The 18,471-nt window shown below is 43.4% G+C and overlaps 1 protein-coding gene across 2 annotated transcripts in view; it reads right to left on the bottom strand.

The window, feature by feature from the left end:
• The window catches only part of LOC311110389 (uncharacterized protein), a 50,295-nt gene extending 32,751 nt beyond the window's left edge, over positions 1-17,544 (bottom strand). The window contains exons 1-5 of one of the 2 annotated variants that reach the window (XM_084188936.1): positions 17,029-17,544; positions 16,161-16,291; positions 8,766-8,927; positions 8,181-8,292; positions 7,222-7,961 (exon numbers count right to left, since the gene is read on the bottom strand). In XM_084188936.1, coding sequence (XP_084045062.1) covers positions 7,222-7,961; positions 8,181-8,292; positions 8,766-8,927; positions 16,161-16,291; positions 17,029-17,311 — 1,428 coding nt within the window. In that variant the 5' untranslated portion in view covers positions 17,312-17,544. The remainder of the gene's footprint in view (positions 1-7,221; positions 7,962-8,180; positions 8,293-8,765; positions 8,928-16,160; positions 16,292-17,028) is intronic. The other variant, XM_084188935.1, reaches the window with a different exon arrangement.
• Between the last annotated feature and the right edge of the window lie 927 nt (positions 17,545-18,471).

Below are 18,471 nucleotides of genomic sequence, written 5' to 3'. Positions count from 1 at the left end.
GGCACTAAAAAGAGAACCCACCAAGACTGGTTCGATGACAACAACGACATGATGCTCCTGAAGGAAAATAACGCGCATTCTTGTCTTTCCAAAACAACCCCCAATCTGCCTCCTAGAGAGACAAGTTCAAAAACGTGCAGCAAAGACTGCAGAAACAGCTCCGATCGATGAAAGATCATTGGTGGGAGGGACTAGCAGAATGCACACAAATGTACAGTGCCTTGCAAAAGTATTCATCCCCCTTGGCGTTTTTTCTTATTTTGTTGCATTACAACCTGTAATTTAAATGGATTTTTATTTGGATTTCATATAATGGACATACACAAAATAGGTGTGGTAATGAAAAAAGTGTAATGAAAAAAATAACTTGTTTCAAAGAATTCTAAAAAATAAATAACGGAAAAGTGGTGCGTGCATATGTATTCACCCCCTTTGCTATGAAGCCCCTAAATAAGATCTGGTGCAACCAATTACCTTCAGAAGTCACATAATTAGTTAAATAAAGTCCACCTGTGTGCAATCTAAGTGTCACATGATCTGTCACATGATCTCAGTATATATACATCTGTTCTGAAAGGCCCCAGAGTCTGCAACACCACTAAGCAAGGGGCACCACCAAGCAAGAGGCACCATGAAGACCAAGGAGCTCTCCAAACAGGTCAGGGACAAAGTTGTGGAGATGTACAAGAACATCCCACGGAGCACCATTAAATCCATTATTAAAAAATGGAAAGAATATGGCACCACAACAAACCTGCCAAGAGAGGCCCACCCACCAAAATTCACAGACCGGGCAAGGAGGGCATTAATCAGAGAGGCAACAAAGAGACCAAAGATAACCCTGAAGGAGCTGCAAAGCTCCACAGCGGAGATTGGAGTATCTGTCCATAGGACCACTTTAAGCCTTACACTCCACAGAGCTGGGCTTTACGGAAGAGTGGCCAGAAAAAAGCCATTGCTTAAAGAAAAAAATAAGCAAACACGTTTGGTGTTCACCAAAAGGCATGTGGGAGACTCCCCAAACATATGGAAGAAGGTACTCTGGTCAGATGAGACTAAAATTTAGCATTTTGGCCATCAAGGAAAATGCTATGTCTGGTACAAACCCAACACCTCTCATCACCCCGAGAACACCATCCCCACAGTGAAGCATGGTGGTGGCAGCATCATGCTGTGGGGATGTTTTTCATCAGCACGGACTGGGAAACTGGTCAGAATTGAAGGAATGATGGATGGCACTAAATAAGGGAAATTCTTGAGGGAAACCTGTTTCAGTCTTTCAGAGATTTGAGACTGGGACGGAGGTTCCCCTTCCAGCTTGACAATGACCCTAAGCATACTGCTAAAGCAACATTTGAGTGGTGTTAGGAGAAACATTTAAATGTATGGCCTAGTCAAAGCCCAGACCTCAATCCAATTGAGAATCTTTGGTATGACTTAAAGATTGCTGTACACCAGTGGAACCCATCCAACTTGAAGGAGCTGGAGCAGTTTTGCCTTGAAAAATGGGCAAAAATCCCAGTGGCTAGATGTGCCAAGCTTATAGAGACATAACCCAAGAGACTTGCAGCTGAAATTGCTGCAAAAGGCGGCTCTACAAAGTATAGACTTTGGGGGGGTGAATAGTTATGCACGCTCAAGTTTTTTTGTCTTATTTATTGTTTGTTTCACAATAAAAAATATTTTGCATCTTCAAAGTGGTAGGAATGTTGTGTAAATCGAATGACACAAACCCCCCCAAAATAAATTTTTATACAGGTTGTAAGGCAACAAAATGGGAAACATTTCAAGGGGGGTGAATACTTTTGCAAGCCACTGTATGCAGACACACACTGCACCAAACAGTTATTTGAATGCCTCAAAACCATCTACGGACCGGTGAAGTCTTGCACATTACCTCTGAAATCAGCAGATGGCAAAATCCTCTTCAGAGACAAAACAAGTATTGCAGAGAGGTGTGTGGAACACTTCAGCAATCTCCTGAACAGACCATCCACTGTCGACCCCACAACCATAAACCTGATGCCCCAAAAGGCCATCCAACATCACCTGGACGAACCACCTACACTCGAGGAAACTGAAAAAGCTATCCGCATGGTATCGAGTCATCCCGAGTCATCCTCAATAGGCTAACCTCTCAGAAGAGAACCTCCCAGAAGCGCAATGTGGATTCAGGCCTGGTCGCAGTACAACGGACATGAAATTTATCATCAAGCAAATACAAGAAAAATGTATTGAGCAAAACATGAACCTCTACTGCATGTTCATAGATCTCACCCAAGGCTTTTGACATGGTGAACAGAGAGGGGTTATGGAAGATCCTCATCTCATTTTTGTCTGCCCGCAAAAACTAGTCAACATCATCCGTGTACTCCATGACAAAATGAAAGGCCAGATCCACTGTGGTGGTGATATCTCTGAAGCTTTACCCATCTCCAATGGCTTCAAGCAAGGATGTATCTTGAGCCCGATGCTGTTCAACTTCTTTTCACTGCCATCCTCAACCACGCCACTAAGGACCTCAACAAAGGCAGGAACAGGATACTGAGGAACAGGATACTAAACCAGAACACCATCACTCTTTCCACAAAGGTGAAAATCTACAATGCGGTAGTCATCATAACTCTGTTGTATGGCTGTGAAACTTGGACCCTGTACAGTCACCACTTCAAACAGCTGGAGACATTCCATACACGATCTCTGAGATCTATTATTGGTATCCAGTGGCAAGACAAGGTCTCCAACCTGGAGGTACTGCAGTAAGCTAACAGCACCAGCATTGAGGCTAAGATCATTAAGGCACAGCTCCGATGGACAGGGCAGCAAGGGCACTGGAAGACAGGCCGACCCAAAAAGCGCTTCAAAGACCACCTTAATCACAAACCCAAGTTCTGCAATATCCAGCCCAGCCAACTCACAGACATCGCCTCTACCCGATCCACCTGGCACTCCAAAACCCTCACTGCAGTAGACAACTACGAGCGGGACAGAAACAACTCTCTATCTGCAGCCAGAGAGCAAAGCGTCATTCTCGCACAACCGCGCCCACAACACCACCAGAAGCACGTCTGTCCCTCATGCCTCAGAGTCTGCGCTTCAAAACTCTGACTCCTGAGCCACTCAAGAACACACAATAAATTGAAATTACATCCATGAGTCGTCATCGTCGAAACCGACGGACTACTAGAGAGAGAGATAAGGGAAACTCAGTCCCTGCAATGATACAAAAATAACCAAGGCAGTCGACACATAGTTAACGTTGTATTTAACAAAATGGTCACACACTCACATAACATGAAGTACAGTACTTTTATTGCACAAAACGATACGTGACAAGTAGAATAATGGTAACACTTTACCTTCTCTGTAAATCTGGTACCCTCGCCTTGATTAAATTAATTTTAGAATACTTAGGAAAAGGTTCAACATTACATTACACACAGCTTCACTACTTAATGTCAAGTAAACATGAATTAAGGCACTATCATTATCTCATTATAAAACACCAGTATCAACCTAAAGGGACAAAGTTTGTCACTCTTCATCAGTGAACCATTTGTACAGACGCCATCACACCAACCATCACCTTACCATCACCTTATCATCTACTCTGCCTCATCATCATAATAATAGAAGAATAATACATTATATTTGGCAGACGCCTTTCAGGGCAATCAAGGACATCTTACATTAAAAGTAGGCCTACATAAAATCAAGTGCTGTACAAAAGATCATAAAATCAAGTGCATCAATCAAATTAATATTCAAATAAAGGACCAGACGAACAGGTCAGCTAAAAAGAGGAGGGAGGGGTAGAGGATACGGTTTAGGGTAAGGTTTAGGGGGTAGGGTTGGGAATAAGATACAGCCCCGGGTGAGGGTTAGGGGGACACATACAGTGCATTCGGAAAGTATTCAGACCCCTTGACTTTTTCCACATTTTGTTATGTTACGGCCTTATTCTAAAATTGATTAAATAGTTTTTTTTCCCTCATCAATCTACACACAATACCCCATAATGACAAAGCAAAAACAGGTTTGTAATTTGTTTGGCAAATAAATAACGGAAATATCACATTTACATACAGTTCCAGTCAAAAGTTTGGACACACCTACTCATTCCAGGGTTTTTCTTTATGTTTACTATTTTCTACATTGCAGAATAATAGTGAAGACATAAACTATGAAATAACTCATATGGAATCATGTAGTAACCAAAAAAGTGTTAAACAAATCAAAATATATTTTATATTTGAGATTCTTCAAATAGCCACCCTTTGCCTTGATGACAGCTTTGCACACTCTTGGCAATCTCTCAACCAGCTTCATGAGGTAGTCAACTGGAATGCATTTCAACTAACAAGTCTGCCTTCTTAAAAGTTAATTTGTGTAATTTCTTTCCTTCTTAACGCGTTTGAGCCAATCAGTTGTGTTGTGACAAGGTAGGGTTGGTATACAGTAGATAGCCCTTTTTGGTAAAAGACCAAGTCCATATTATGGCAAGAACAGATCAAAGAAGCAAAGAGAAACGACAGTCCATCATTACTTTAAGACATGAAGGTCAGTCAATCCGGAAAATGTCAAGAACTTGTCAAGAAGTTTCTTCAAGTGCAGTCGCAAAAACCATCAAGCGCTATGATGAAACTGGCTCTCATGAGGACCACCACAGGAAAGGAAGATCCAGAGTTACCTCTGCTGCAGAGGATAAGTTCATTAGAGTTACCAGCCTCAGAAATTGCAGCCCAAATAAATGTTTCACAGAGTTCAAGTCACAGACACATCTCAACATCAACTGTTGAATCAGGCCTTCGTGGTCAAATTGCTGCAAAGAAACCACTACTAAAAGAAACCACTAAGAAGAAGAGACTTGCTTGGGCCAAAGAAACAAGAGCAATGGACATTAGACCGGTGGAAATCTGTCCTTGGTCTGATGAGTCCAAATTTGAGATTATTGGTTCCAACCGCCGTGTCTTTGTGAGACGCAGAGTAGGTAAACGGATGATCTCCGCATGTGTGGTTCCCACCGTGAAGCATGGAGGAGGAGGTGTGATGGTGTTTTGCTGGTGACACTGTCTGTGATTTATTTAGAATTCAAGGCACACTTAACCAGCATGGCTACCACAGCATTCTGCAGGGATACGCCATCCCATCTGGTTTGCGCTTAGTGGGACTATCATTTGTTTTTCAACAGGACAATGACCCAACACAGCTCCAGGCTGTGTAAGCGCTATTTGGCCAAGAAGCAGAGTGATGGAGTGCTGCATCAGATGACCTGGCCTCCACAATCACCTGACCTCAACCCAATTGAGATGGTTTGGGATGAGTTGGACCGCAGAGTGAAGGAAAAGCAGCCAACAAGTGCTCAGCATATGTGGGAACTCCTACAAGACTGTTGGAAAAGCTTTCCAGGTGATGCTGGTTGAGAGAATGCCAAGAGTGTGCAAAGCTGCCATCAAGGCAAAGGGTGGCTACTTTGAAGAACCTCAAATATATATATATTTTTGTTGATTTGTTTAACACTTTTTTGATTACTACATGATTCCATATGTGTTATTTCTACAGGTTATAGACATCCTTGAAGAGGTGTGTTTTTAGGAGGTTTTTGAATGAGATGACTGTGTCTGCATGTTGAATGTGTGGGGGGAGTGCATTCCAGAGCCTGGGGCAGAGCAGCTGAAGGTTCAGGCAACCATGGTGGAGAGGTGGCAGGTAACCTAGCGGTTAAGAGCATTGGGCCAGTTATCGAAAATGTCGCTGGTTCGAATCCCTGAGCTGACTAGTTAAAATCTGTCTGTGCCGATGAGCAAGGCCCTTAACCCACTCTCCGAGGGTGTCTCGAAGGGCGTTGGGATATTAAAAAAACACATTTCCATTTCACATCTAACACTCACACTGGTTAACCACTAATACATGCAGTGAAACAGGACAAATATAAGCACCCCCTATTTACATTTGACCTGTGAATGGGGGTTGACATGGAAACCAGCAGGGGAGGAGCGGAGGGGGCATAGGCTGGGAGAAGGTCAGAGAGGTAGGTGGGTGCCAGGTTGTGGGGGCTTTGTAGGTGAGGAGGAGTGTCTTAAAGTTAATACGGGATTGCACAGGGAGCCAGTGTAGATTGATGAGGATTGGTGGGATGTGTTTGGTTGATCTGGTGCGGGTGAGGATTCTGGCAGTAGAGTTCTGGACCAATTGAAGTCTGTTCGTGAGTTTGGGAGGGAGAGTGTTGAAATAGTCCAAACATGAAGTGAAAAGGGCATGGATGAGGGTTTCGGGCCAGGGTGACCCCGAGGCTTTTGACTTGTGTTGACAGAGGGACCGGGAAACTATCTATGGTGATGCTGAGGTTGTACTGGGCATTGTACTGGAGTACTGGGCATTGTAAGTAGGTGTTGGTGGATGTCATTGATTTTGAGGAACTTTTTGCACTGTTCGGGGAAAGAGTCTGCAGGGAAGTTGTCAGGAGGCTGAAGTAGGCGGTTCGCTGTGGAGAAGAGGACTTTGGGGTTGTTTTTACCAGAGTTGATGATGTCGGAGTAGTAAAATGTTCTTGCAGCTGAGAGGGCGTTCTTATATTTTAACAGGTGATCTGTGTATGCTTGAGAATGAACTACTAGACCAGTCCTCTTGCAGCCGTCCACTGGCTTTTAACTAGCGTAGCTCTGGGGTGTACCAGGGAGCAGTTTGGGTGAAGGAGACTGAGCGGGTTTGAGGGGAGCGAGTGTGTCCAGGGAGGAGGAAAGGCAGTCATTGCAGTTAGTGATGAGGTCAGGAGGGGACTGGGAATAAGGACTTGGGTATGTATTAATAAGGCTCATTAGATCAGTGGGGTGTATGTCACCATACTGATTATTTCCTTAATTCACCTCATCCTGTTCCCTACTACATCCAAAACCAACAGAATTAACTACAAACAAACTAACTAGTACTACATTACATGTCACTATACATGGGCCATGTGCATTTTCTGCTGGTGTATCCTGAGGTAGCTCCTCTCTGAGAACCTCTTCCTGCAGTGAGTACAGGCAAACGGTCTCTCTCCTGTATGGACCTTCAGATGTATCTTCAGATGGTGCTGGTGGGAGAACCTCTTCTCACACTCTGGCAGCTGTAGGATTTCTCCCCTGTGTGGACCCTCTGGTGCCTCTTCAGGTGGTGCTGGTGGGAGAACCTCTTCTCACACTGGGGGCAGCTGTAGGTTTTCTCCCCTGTGTGGACCCGCTGGTGCCTCTTCAGGTTGAACGAGCGGGAGAAACTGGCATGGCACAGGTGGCAGCCGAATAATTTCTCCCCCGTGTGCATCCTCTGGTGGAGCTCCACCTGTTTAGGAAAACTGAAGGCTTTCCCACAGAACGAATACGAGAAGAGCTTCTCTTTGCCACCGGATCTGTTGATAGCATTACTACTACTGTCATTTGTCAGTGGGCTTGTGTAGCCATTTAGTGTTGAGGCACTGGCATTGTCTAATGTCTGGTTTAACATTAGGAGAGTGTGAGGAGGACGAAGGCCAGGGAGTGTCTGTGTTGTTGCAGGCTCCATGTTCCAGTTGATAGATCCTATAGAAGGCAGGCTGAAGGCAGCACCTGTTAGGGGGTTAACCTGAGGCGCCATCAGTCTCTCTGAATCACAACTATAGGAGCAGGACGGAGCATCGCTAGCTGAGTCTGTGTCTGTTCTCTCCAGCCGCATAGGGACACCTCCCCGTCCCTGCAGACCAAATCTACGCCTCGCCCTTGTTTCAGCCAGTCTGTTGTCATGGAGACTAAGTTCAGACGTGGTTTTGTGTTCGACTGTCTGTTTCTGGTTGTGGTTAACAGTGTTGTTCCCCAGCCCAGAGTTGAGGACGCTGTCCCATCCACTGACCTCCACTATGTTGTCCCGCAGGCCCTTGGCTGCACCCGTCTGGGTCTGGGAATCCAAGATGGCCGCCCAGTCTCCTCTATCATTCTCCAGCCAACCACCTGCAGAAAGAGGTTAGAAAACAGACTTTATAAACATGGCAGAGAAAACTGTACATTTTTTTTGTTAATTACCTGGTCAAGTTCATACATTATAATGTGTGTTTTTGTATGTAAACATTATATGAATTAAGAAAATGACGAAAAGATTATAGCCAGGCGCATCACTATTCCCATTGAAGATCTATTACTGTATGTAGGCTTTATGTATTTCTCCCTTACCTTGCTCCCCCATCTTTAGCCCACTCAGCAGGTCAATGCTCTCTGGTCCGTCTTCTATTGTCTCCTCTTTGACTAGCAGTAGATCAGGCTTCCCATCCTCCATGTCTACTGACTGTAAGAGATACAGAGTGAGAGGATGTTGGATCAAGACATCTGATATGAGCACCCTGCATCTTCTGATTGGGCAATGAGGGATTGCTATGAGTACTATGCAAACATGTTAGTTGATTTGATACTAAGCAAACGTGTTAGTTGATTTGATTACTTGAAACTCTTTAATATAATAATAATAATATGCCATTTAGCAGACGCTTTTATCCAAAGCGACTTACAGTCATGGTTTGATCATTCAAAGACATGGTCCCACACTTAAGACACAATTAATCAAGACCTGGGTCCGTATCCACAAAGAGTCTCAGAGTAGGAGTGCTGATCTAGGATAAGGTCCCCACCTGTCTATATAGTCTTATTCATTAAGATCTAAAAGGCAAAACTGATCCTAGATCAGCACTCCTGCAATGAGAGACTTTGTGGATACGGGCCCTGACCTAATAACATTCAGACAGTAGTTCACAGTGGGCTCACCTCAGTGAGACTGTGTGTGGTCCTGTGCTGCTCAGCTGGTTCCTCTGTGGGTTCAGGAGGTGTAGTCTGGTTGTCCTCCATGACCATGGTCCCCTCAGGGTTCCCCAGACCCTCCTCACACCCCTCCTCCTTCACCAGCAGCACCTCTGGACCCTCCTCCTCCTGGAAGAGACAGGTGATACAGATTACACAGACATACACTCCCTCAGGTACGTACACACACAGATAATAAACACACTTTCAACATGGAGTGTTTACCCATCCCCACTACGTTTGAGTCCTATACTGTAGTTACATAATTCATTGTTGTTAAACCCATCATGGTGGACATAAATATGATGTTGTGAGTAAATATGAGTCAGCTATGATAAGTCAAAAGTCATCATCAGACAAGCCTGACTAAACTATTTTGATATGTACAGTAGGTGTTTGTTAGTGTGTGGGTATGTGTAGGTATATTTTTTATATTTAAGTTTATATTGGTTATAAAGCATTGTTGGATACATGCAGAATAGGGTGAGATCAGATGTGATGTAAACTAAAGAGAGTCTCAATGGAAGACTTTGAATAAAAAGTCCCATTTTGTGTTTATTAAACATAAACAAGTTTTAAATACACCATATGAAAACCACACATACACATCTCAACAAAAAATGTGCATGAAATTGATAAACTGCATAAATGTTCTCATTAAAAGTCTTGGGGAAAAAATTAAGTAGTTGAATGGAAGTAATGAAACAGGCATTTGTGAACATCATATAGCCTACACAGTACAAACACAATATGTAACAGACTTTTAAGGCTTATATATGCCCTATACACTGAGTATACAAAACATTAAGAACACCTGCTCTTTCCATGACAGACTGACCAGGTGAATCCAGATGGAAGCTATGATCCCGTATTGATATCACTTGTTAAATCCACTTAAATCAGTGTAGATGAAGGGGAGGAGACAGGTTAAAGAAGGATTTTTAAGCCTTGAGATAATTGAGACATGGTTTGTGTATGTGTGCCATTCAGAAGGTGAATGGGCAACACAAAATATTTAAGTGCCTTTGAATGGGGTATGGTAGTAGGTGCCAGGCACATCGGTTTGTGTCAAGAATTACAACGTTGCTGGATTTTTCACGCTCAACAGTTTCCAATGTGTATCAAGAATGGTCCACCACCCAAAGGGAAGGTGTTCCTAATGTTTGGTATATTCAGTATATATGGTGTTATTTCTTGGATGACTGTGGTCTAAATACCCAGCAGCCCTTTCTACTCCACCCATTCCATTGGTCCCAATGCAACACACTGTATGCCTATAAATTACATTATTGTCTTAGAGAGAAAAAATTATTCTATGTGTCAATGTAAAAGTGGGGTTGGAAATACTCATTAGGGTCTGTAGAATCTATGGTGTTATTTCATGGGGCTCTGAATAATATGGAGTGTTGCTGGCATTTTACTCCACCCATTCCATTGGCCACAATGCGAATCACTGTATATGGAATACATATTGGCTTACAGAGCAAAAACTATTCTGGTGCCGCAGTAAAAGTATTGTAGGGAATACTCAGTAGGGTCTGTATAATGTATATACAGTGGGGAGAACAAGTATTTGATACACTGCCGATTTTGCAGGTTTTCCTACTTACAAAGCATGTAGAGGTCTGTCATTTTTATCATAGGTACACTTCAACTGTGAGAGACGGAATCTAAAACAAAAATCCAGAAAATCACATTGTATGATTTTTAAGTAATTAATTTGCATTTTATTGCATGACATAAGTATTTGATCACCTACCAACCAGTAAGAATTCCGGCTCTCACAGACCTGTTAGTTTTTCTTTAAGAAGCCCTCCTGTTCTCCACTCATTACCTGTATTAACTGCACCTGTTTGAACTCGTTACCTGTATAAAAGACACCTGTCCACACACTCAATCAAACAGACTCCAACCTCTCCACAATGGCCAAGACCAGAGAGCTGTGTAAGGACATCAGGGATAAAATTGTAGACCTGCACAAGGCTGGGATGGGCTACAGGACAATAGGCAAGCAGCTTGGTGAGAAGGCAACAACTGTTGGCGCAATTATTAGAAAATGGAAGAAGTTCAAGATGACGGTCAATCACCCTCGGTCTGGGGCTCCATGCAAGATCTCACCTCGTGGGGCATCAATGATCATGAGGAAGGTGAGGGATCAGCCCAGAACTACACGGCAGGACCTGGTCAATGACCTGAAGAGAGCTGGGACCACAGTCTCAAAGAAAACCATTAGTAACACACTACGCCGTCATGGATTAAAATCCTGCAGCGCACGCAAGGTCCCCCTGCTCAAGCCAGGTTATGTCCAGGCCCGTCTGAAGTTTGCCAATGACCATCTGGATGATCCAGAGGAGGAATGGGAGAAGGTCATGTGGTCTGATGAGACAAAAATAGAGCTTTTTGGTCTAAACCCCACTCGCCGTGTTTGGAGGAAGAAGAAGGATGAGTACAACCCCAAGAACACCATCCCAACCGTGAAGCATGGAGGTGGAAACATCATTCTTTGGGGATGCTTTTCTGTAAAGGGGACAGGACGACTGCACCGTAATGAGGGGAGGATGGATGGGGCCATGTATCGCGAACAACCTCCTTTCCTCAGTAAGAGCATTGAAGATGGGTCGTGGCTGGGTCTTCCAGCATGACAACGACCCGAAACACACAGCCAGGGCAACTAAGGAGTGGCTCCGTAAGAAGCATCTCAAGGTCCTGGAGTGGCCTAGCCAGTCTCCAGACCGGAAAGTCTGAGCTGAAAGTCTGTATTGCCCAGCGACAGCCCTGAAACCTGAAGGATCTGGAGAAGGTCTGTATGGAGGAGTGGGCCAAAATCCCTGCTGCAGTGTGTGCAAACCTGGTCAAGACCTACAGGAAATGTATGATCTCTGTAATTGCAAACAAAGGTTTCTCTACCAAATATTAAGTTCTGCTTTTCTGATGTATCAAATACTTATGTCATGCAATAAAATGCAAATTAATTACTTAAAAATCATACAATGTGATTTTCTGGATTTTTGTTTTTGATTCCGTCTCTCACAGTTGAAGTGTACCTATGATAAAAATTACAGACCTCTACATGCTTTGTAAGTAGGAAAACCTGCAAAATCGGCAGTGTATCAAATACTTGTTCTCCTCACTGTATGGTGTCATTTCATGGGGCGCTGCATAATACGGAGTGCTGCTGGCCTTTTACTGTGGTCAAATAGCTTAAAATGGGGTGTCTGGACACCACACAGTACAAATATAGCAATGTACAGGAAAAACTATTATTTGTGCCGATGCAAAAGTGGGGTGTGGAGTACTTAGTAGGGTCTGTATATGGTGTTATTTCATTAGGGAATTAGGTCTATATGCCCAGCAACACTTTCTACTCCACCCACTCCATTGGTCCCAATGCAATACACTCAGGGCCTATGAATTACATATTGGCTTATAGAGAAAGAACTATTCTAGGTGCCGAAGTAAAATGTATGCATGCCGATGTATGTGCTGCCCCTCATCCCTGATTCTCTGCTGGACGTGCAATATCAAGTGTGCCTATATTTAGTGTGGTCTCAATCAAAAGATCCATAGCCTATACTAGGCTATAGGACTAGGGTAAACAAAGTGCATGCTCGGAGAAGCACAGGGAAAAGTTATACGTCTAAGTTCGTACCCGAGTTTTTGCGCTGCTGGGATGGTGTAAATAAAACTAGGCTACACTGCATTACACACTGCAATGGATATTCCAATCATGAGCCCTGTCCTGCTCTTGCTGATGTAAACATGTTTGTGCTGTCTAACTAATGGCTGTGCTGTGTATGGTGGCACTTCAGGAGGCAAGTCAAAGGCTTCTTGAGAAAATAATTTTTTATTTGTCCCAAAAAATTATATACACTGTATCTGTGGAGGGACTGGTAAAGGCTGGACCTAGTGCTATAGTAGGAGTTGACTGTACTGATAGTGACACTGTTGTCTGTGGTGATAGTTAACTGTGGAGCTGACCATACTGATAAAACTTTGCAATAGCCAATTGGAAAACCCATTGTCACTAAACGTAGTGTCAAAAATCATAGGAATATGTGGGACAAGAATAGAGGTAATATTTATACATTCTATTGCTAGTGACAACAAGGTGAAATGAAACAAAATGGTACAAACAGAGAATGAGACTCAGCTACAAAACCTATTGCATGTAGAGAGTTTAAATGAGGGAATGTCAACTGCTCAGAGAAGACCCTCAGACTGCCAAATTAATATGCAAAATGTACACACTTTTGAGGATAAAGATGTATCCAAGAGTGTCAGTCAAATCTCAATCAAATCTCAGACACCCAAGATATTTGGAATGAATACTACCACTTCGAGACAGAAAGTTGTGGTAGAGGTTTATCAGATGAGGAAATCGTATAGTGGTGGGCACCAAAATCGATAATTGTATATAATATCGATACCATTTGATATCCTGAGTGGCACAGTTGTCTAAGGCACTGCATCGCAGTGTTAGCTGTGCCACTAGAGATCCTGGTTTGAATCCAGGCTCTGTCGTAGCCGGCCGCGACCGGGAGACCCATGGGGCGGCGCACAATTGGCCCAGCGTCGTCCAGGGTAGGGGAGGGAATGGCCGGCAGGGATGTAGCTCAGTTGGTAGAGCATGGCGTTTGCAACGCCAGAGTTGTGGGTTCCATTCCCACGGGGGGCCAGTATGAAAAATAAAAAATTTATGCATTCACTAACTGTAAGTCGCTCTGGATAAGAGCGTCTGCTAAATGACTAAAATGTAAATGTAATATCGATGATATTGGTTTATTATTCCTGTTAACCTACACTATTCTCTAAAAAAGCATACAGTGGGGGAAAAAAGTATTTAGTCAGCCACCAATTGTGCAAGATTTTCATCATAGGTACACGTCAACTATGACAGACAAATTGAGAAAAAAAAATCCAGAAAATCACATTGTAGGATTTTTAATGAATTTATTTGCAAATTATGGTGGAAAATAAGTATTTGGTCACCTACAAACAAGCAAGATTTCTGGCTCTCACAGACCTGTAACTTCTTCTTTAAGAGGCTCCTCTGTCCTCCACTCGTTACCTGTATTAATGGCACCTGTTTGAACTTGTTATCAGTATAAAAGACACCTGTCCACAACCTCAAACAGTCACACTCCAAACTCCACTATGGCCAAGACCAAAGAGCTGTCAAAGGACACCAGAAACAAAATTGTAGACCTGCACCAGGCTGGGAAGACTGAATCTGCAATAGGTAAGCAGCTTGGTTTGAAGAAATCAACTGTGGGAGCAATTATTAGGAAATGGAAGACATACAAGACCACTGATAATCTCCCTCGATCTGGGGCTCCACGCAAGATCTCACCCCGTGGGGTCAAAAAGATCACAAGAACGGTGAGCAAAAATCCCAGAACCACACGGGGGGACCTAGTGAATGACCTGCAGAGAGTTGGGACCAAAGTAACAAAGCCTACCATCAGTAACACACTACGCCGCCAGGGACTCAAATCCTGCAGTGCCAGACGTGTCCCCCTGCTTAAGCCAGTACATGTCCAGGCCCGTCTGAAGTTTGCTAGAGTGCATTTGGATGATCCAGAAGAGGATTGGGAGAATGTCATATGGTCAGATGAAACCAAAATAGAACTTTTTGGTAAAAACTCAACTCGTCGTGTTTGGAGGACAAAGAATGCTGAGTTGCATCCAAAGAACACCATATCTACTGTGAAGCATGGGGGTGGAAACATCATGCTTTGGGGCTGTTTTTCTGCAAAGGGACCAGGACGACTGATCCGTGTAAAGGAAAGAATGAATGGGGCCATGTATCGTGAGATTTTAAGTGAAAACCTCCTTCCATCAGCAAGGGCATTGAAGATGAAACGTGGCTGGGTCTTTCAGCATGACAATGATCCCAAAGACACCGCCCGGGCAACGAAGGAGTGGCTTCGTAAGAAGCATTTCAAGGTCCTGGAGTGGCCTAGCCAGTCTCCAGATCTCAACCCCATAGAAAATCTTTGGAGGGAGTTGAAAGTCTGTGTTGCCCAGCGACAGCCCAAAACATCACTGCTCTAGAGGAGATCTGCATGGAGGAATGGGCCAAAATACCAGCAACAGTGTGTGAAAACCTTGTGAAGACTTACAGAAAACGTTTGACCTGTGTCATTGCCAACAAAGGGTATATAACAAAGTATTGAGAAACTTTTGTTATTGACCAAATACTTATTTTCCACCATAATTTGCTAATAAATTCATAAAAAATCCTACAATGTGATTTTCTGGATTTTTTCTCCTCATTTTGTCTGTCATAGTTGACGTGTACCCATGATGAAAATTACAGGCCTCATCTTTTTAAGTGGGAGAACTTGCACAATTGGTGGCTGACTAAATACTTTGTTTCCCCACTGTATATCATAAAGTGTGTTAGACCATGATTTTTTTTTGCTGAAACATTTTATGAAATGGGGGACTGAAATGAATGAATGTATCCTAGAGTGTGTTTGACGATGAATTTTAACTGACACATTTTATACAATTGGTGACTGTGTACCTATAGCCTGGTTGATGTTCATTACATCAAATTGTAAATAAATGATTTTTTTGTTTTGACTAAAAAGTTTGCCTTATGTGTTTTTTTGGGGGGGTTGATAGTTTAGTGTGTGTATAGGCATTGGCTTCCCAACCATGGATAGCACCAGGGCATTTGAAGGTGGTTTCTACATAAAAAAAAACAACATTTTTAGTAATTTAGCAGACGCTCTTATCCAGAGTGACTTACAATTAGTGAGTGCATACATTTTCATACTGGCCCCCCGTGGGAAACAAACCCACAACCCTGGCGTTGCAAGCGCCATGCTCTACCAACTGAGCTACAGACCATACTGAGTACTCCCAACCCCACTTTTACCTCTGCACATAGAATAGTTTATTTCTCTATAAGCCAATATGCATTGGGACCAATGGAGTGGGTGGAGTAGAAAGTGTTGCTGGGCATATAGACCACAGTCCCCCATGAAATTAAACCATATATACACATTGTTTTAAAATCCACATTTATTGCAAATGTCATTTAAATATGCACAAATATGAATCACTGTTAATGTTAAGACAATTCTTTTTCATATCATGAATAAATACAGGTTATTGACACTTTTCTACTATTACGTAGGGAACTTTTATTTAGAAAAATTGTGAAATTCCGTGACCCAAAAGTACTTTTTTAGTGTTGCTGATGAGACGCTGATAGACGAGAGGGGGTTTAACAAGCTCCCATTTGGCAGATAAATTAGGATGAACATGTAAGCAAATGAAGGGGAGCCTTTCTGAAATAAACGGGCCAAATTTGATGTACTGTAACTTGTAATGTTACACTATGACACTAACCTCTATCATGATAACATGCTGGGTTGAGGTTCCACTCCCCTCATCAACAACTATGGGTTGGTCATCTCTCCACGCGTTGTGTCCCGCTGGCTTCGCAAAGCTACTATGGCCTCCAGTGAGATGTCCTTCACCTGAGAAAATGATTGGGGGAAAGGGGTGGTTAAGTTAGGTACTGTCAATGCTCAACACTATATTGTACACTATTGACATTGTCTACAATTGGCAAGAATGTAAGGTAACACTTCTCATAACTTCTTGATATACTATTTATTGATTGATTGATTATGTTCCATGCATCACATTCATTTTGAGTATGATAATAGGACATTCAGTGCTAACTGTGCCACTAGAGATCCTGGTTCGAATCCAGGCTCTGTCGCAGCCGGCCGCGACCGGGAGACTCATGGGCGGCGCACAATTGGCCCAGCGTCGTCCAGGGTAGGGGAGGGAATGGCCGGCAGGGATGTAGCTCAGTTGATAGAGCATGGTGTTTGCAACGCCAGGGTTGTGGGTTCGATTCCCACGGGGGGCCAGTATATATTTTTTTAATATATATATGTATTCACTAACTGTAAGTCGCTCTGGATAAGAGCGTCTGCTAAATGACTAAAATGTAAATGTAAAAAATTCAGTAAATCAATAATCCACTTAGAATATGATGTCTTTTTTTGTGCAAGAATAATTTGTTCTTAATTGGCCTGCCTGGTATAACAAAGGTAAAATTAAAAAGTTGTGCAAGATAGGTAAGTAGTAAGGGGAAGTATTGCACTATCAAAAACTGTCCAAGACCCAATTCTGGACAACACATTTGAACAAATGCGCAGAGGGGAACAGGGCGACAGGCCCCGCAGCCTCCATCAAAATGTACCTCTCGCCATTCCTCTGTATCGGTCGAGGATCTTGACACTACCGGGACGACTGGCGATGGCGCGCTCTCGGATTGTCCTCTCTGCGCGCTCCCGTGCCACCTTCAGTTCCATTAGCTGTAGTTTCCTCCGCAATGCCCTGTTTTCTTTCTGGCTTTGAGTTATTTCCAAACGAAACACTGCATAGTCGTCGTCTACGAGTTTACAGATATCTGCCACAGCTGAATTCGCTAGCACCTCCACGATGGAGGCTATTTGAGTGTGAAAAACCATACAGTTAGCCATTGTTACTTTTAGCTAACATTAGCAACTAGCTAGCTAGCGTTACTTAGATAACGTCTATCAACCAAGTCCTGTCTCCAACGCCAATTAAAGACAACATTGGGTAAGTATGTGATGCTGTGCAGTTAAATTAGTCATGTTTTGAGTTCCAACGTGTTAATAAACGGCTAAATAACAACAATAAAAACGCTGACGTGGAAGTTGTTCTTGGTCATTGTTTACTTCCGTTTACACTCTTCTTCTTGGGCGTTTCCAGCAGACTAGACGCTGTATTGCTGCCTTTCTCAGGTCAGAGTGCGAATTACACATTTAAAAACACGACATTACCAAAAGTATGTGGACACCTGCTCGTCGAACATCTCATTCCAAAACCTTGGCCATTAATATGGAGTTGGTCCCCCCCTTTGCAGCTATAACAGCCTCCACTCTTCTGGGAAGGCTTTCCACTAGATGTTGGAACATTGCTGCGGGGACTTGCTTCCATTCAGCCACAAGTGCATTAGTGAAGTCAGGCACTGATGTTGGGCGATTAGGCCTCCAATTCATCCCAAAAGTGTTCGATGGGGTTGAGGTCAGGGCTCTGTGCAGGCCAGTCAAGATCTTCCACACCGATCTCGACACACCATTTCTGAATCGACCTCGCTTTGTGCACAGGGGCATTGTCATGCTGAAACAGGAATGGGCCTTCCCCAAACTGTTGCCACAAAGTTGGAAGCACAGAATCGTCTAGATTGTCGTTGTATGCAGTAGCGTTAAGATTTCCCTTCACTTGAACTAAGGGGCCTAGCCCGAACCATTAAAAACAGCCGCAGACCATTATTCCTCCTCCACCAAATTTTACAGTTGGCACTATGAATTGGGACAGGTAGCATTCTCCTGGCATCCGCCAAACCCAGATTCGTCCGTCGGACTGCCAGATAGTGAATCCCAAGCCCAAATCCCCGTTATTCGCAGGAGAAAGAGACAGAGATATCGAGGACGTAGGTCGTGGTGCCTTGTAAGGATCCGACGGTGAGTGGGTAATCTGCCTCTACCATCAGTCCTATTAGCCAACGTACAATCATTGGATAACAAAATAGATGAGCTACGATCACGAATATCCTACCAACGAGACATTAAAAACTGTAATATCTTATGTTTCACCGAGTCGTGGCTGAACGACG

Source organism: Coregonus lavaretus, assembly GCF_964263955.1.
Source record: "Coregonus lavaretus genome assembly, contig: SUPER_35_unloc_5, whole genome shotgun sequence".
Classification (NCBI taxonomy): domain Eukaryota; kingdom Metazoa; phylum Chordata; class Actinopteri; order Salmoniformes; family Salmonidae; genus Coregonus; species Coregonus lavaretus.
The sequence above is the reverse complement of the archived record's forward strand: the minus strand, read 5'-3'. Positions and strand labels throughout refer to the sequence as shown.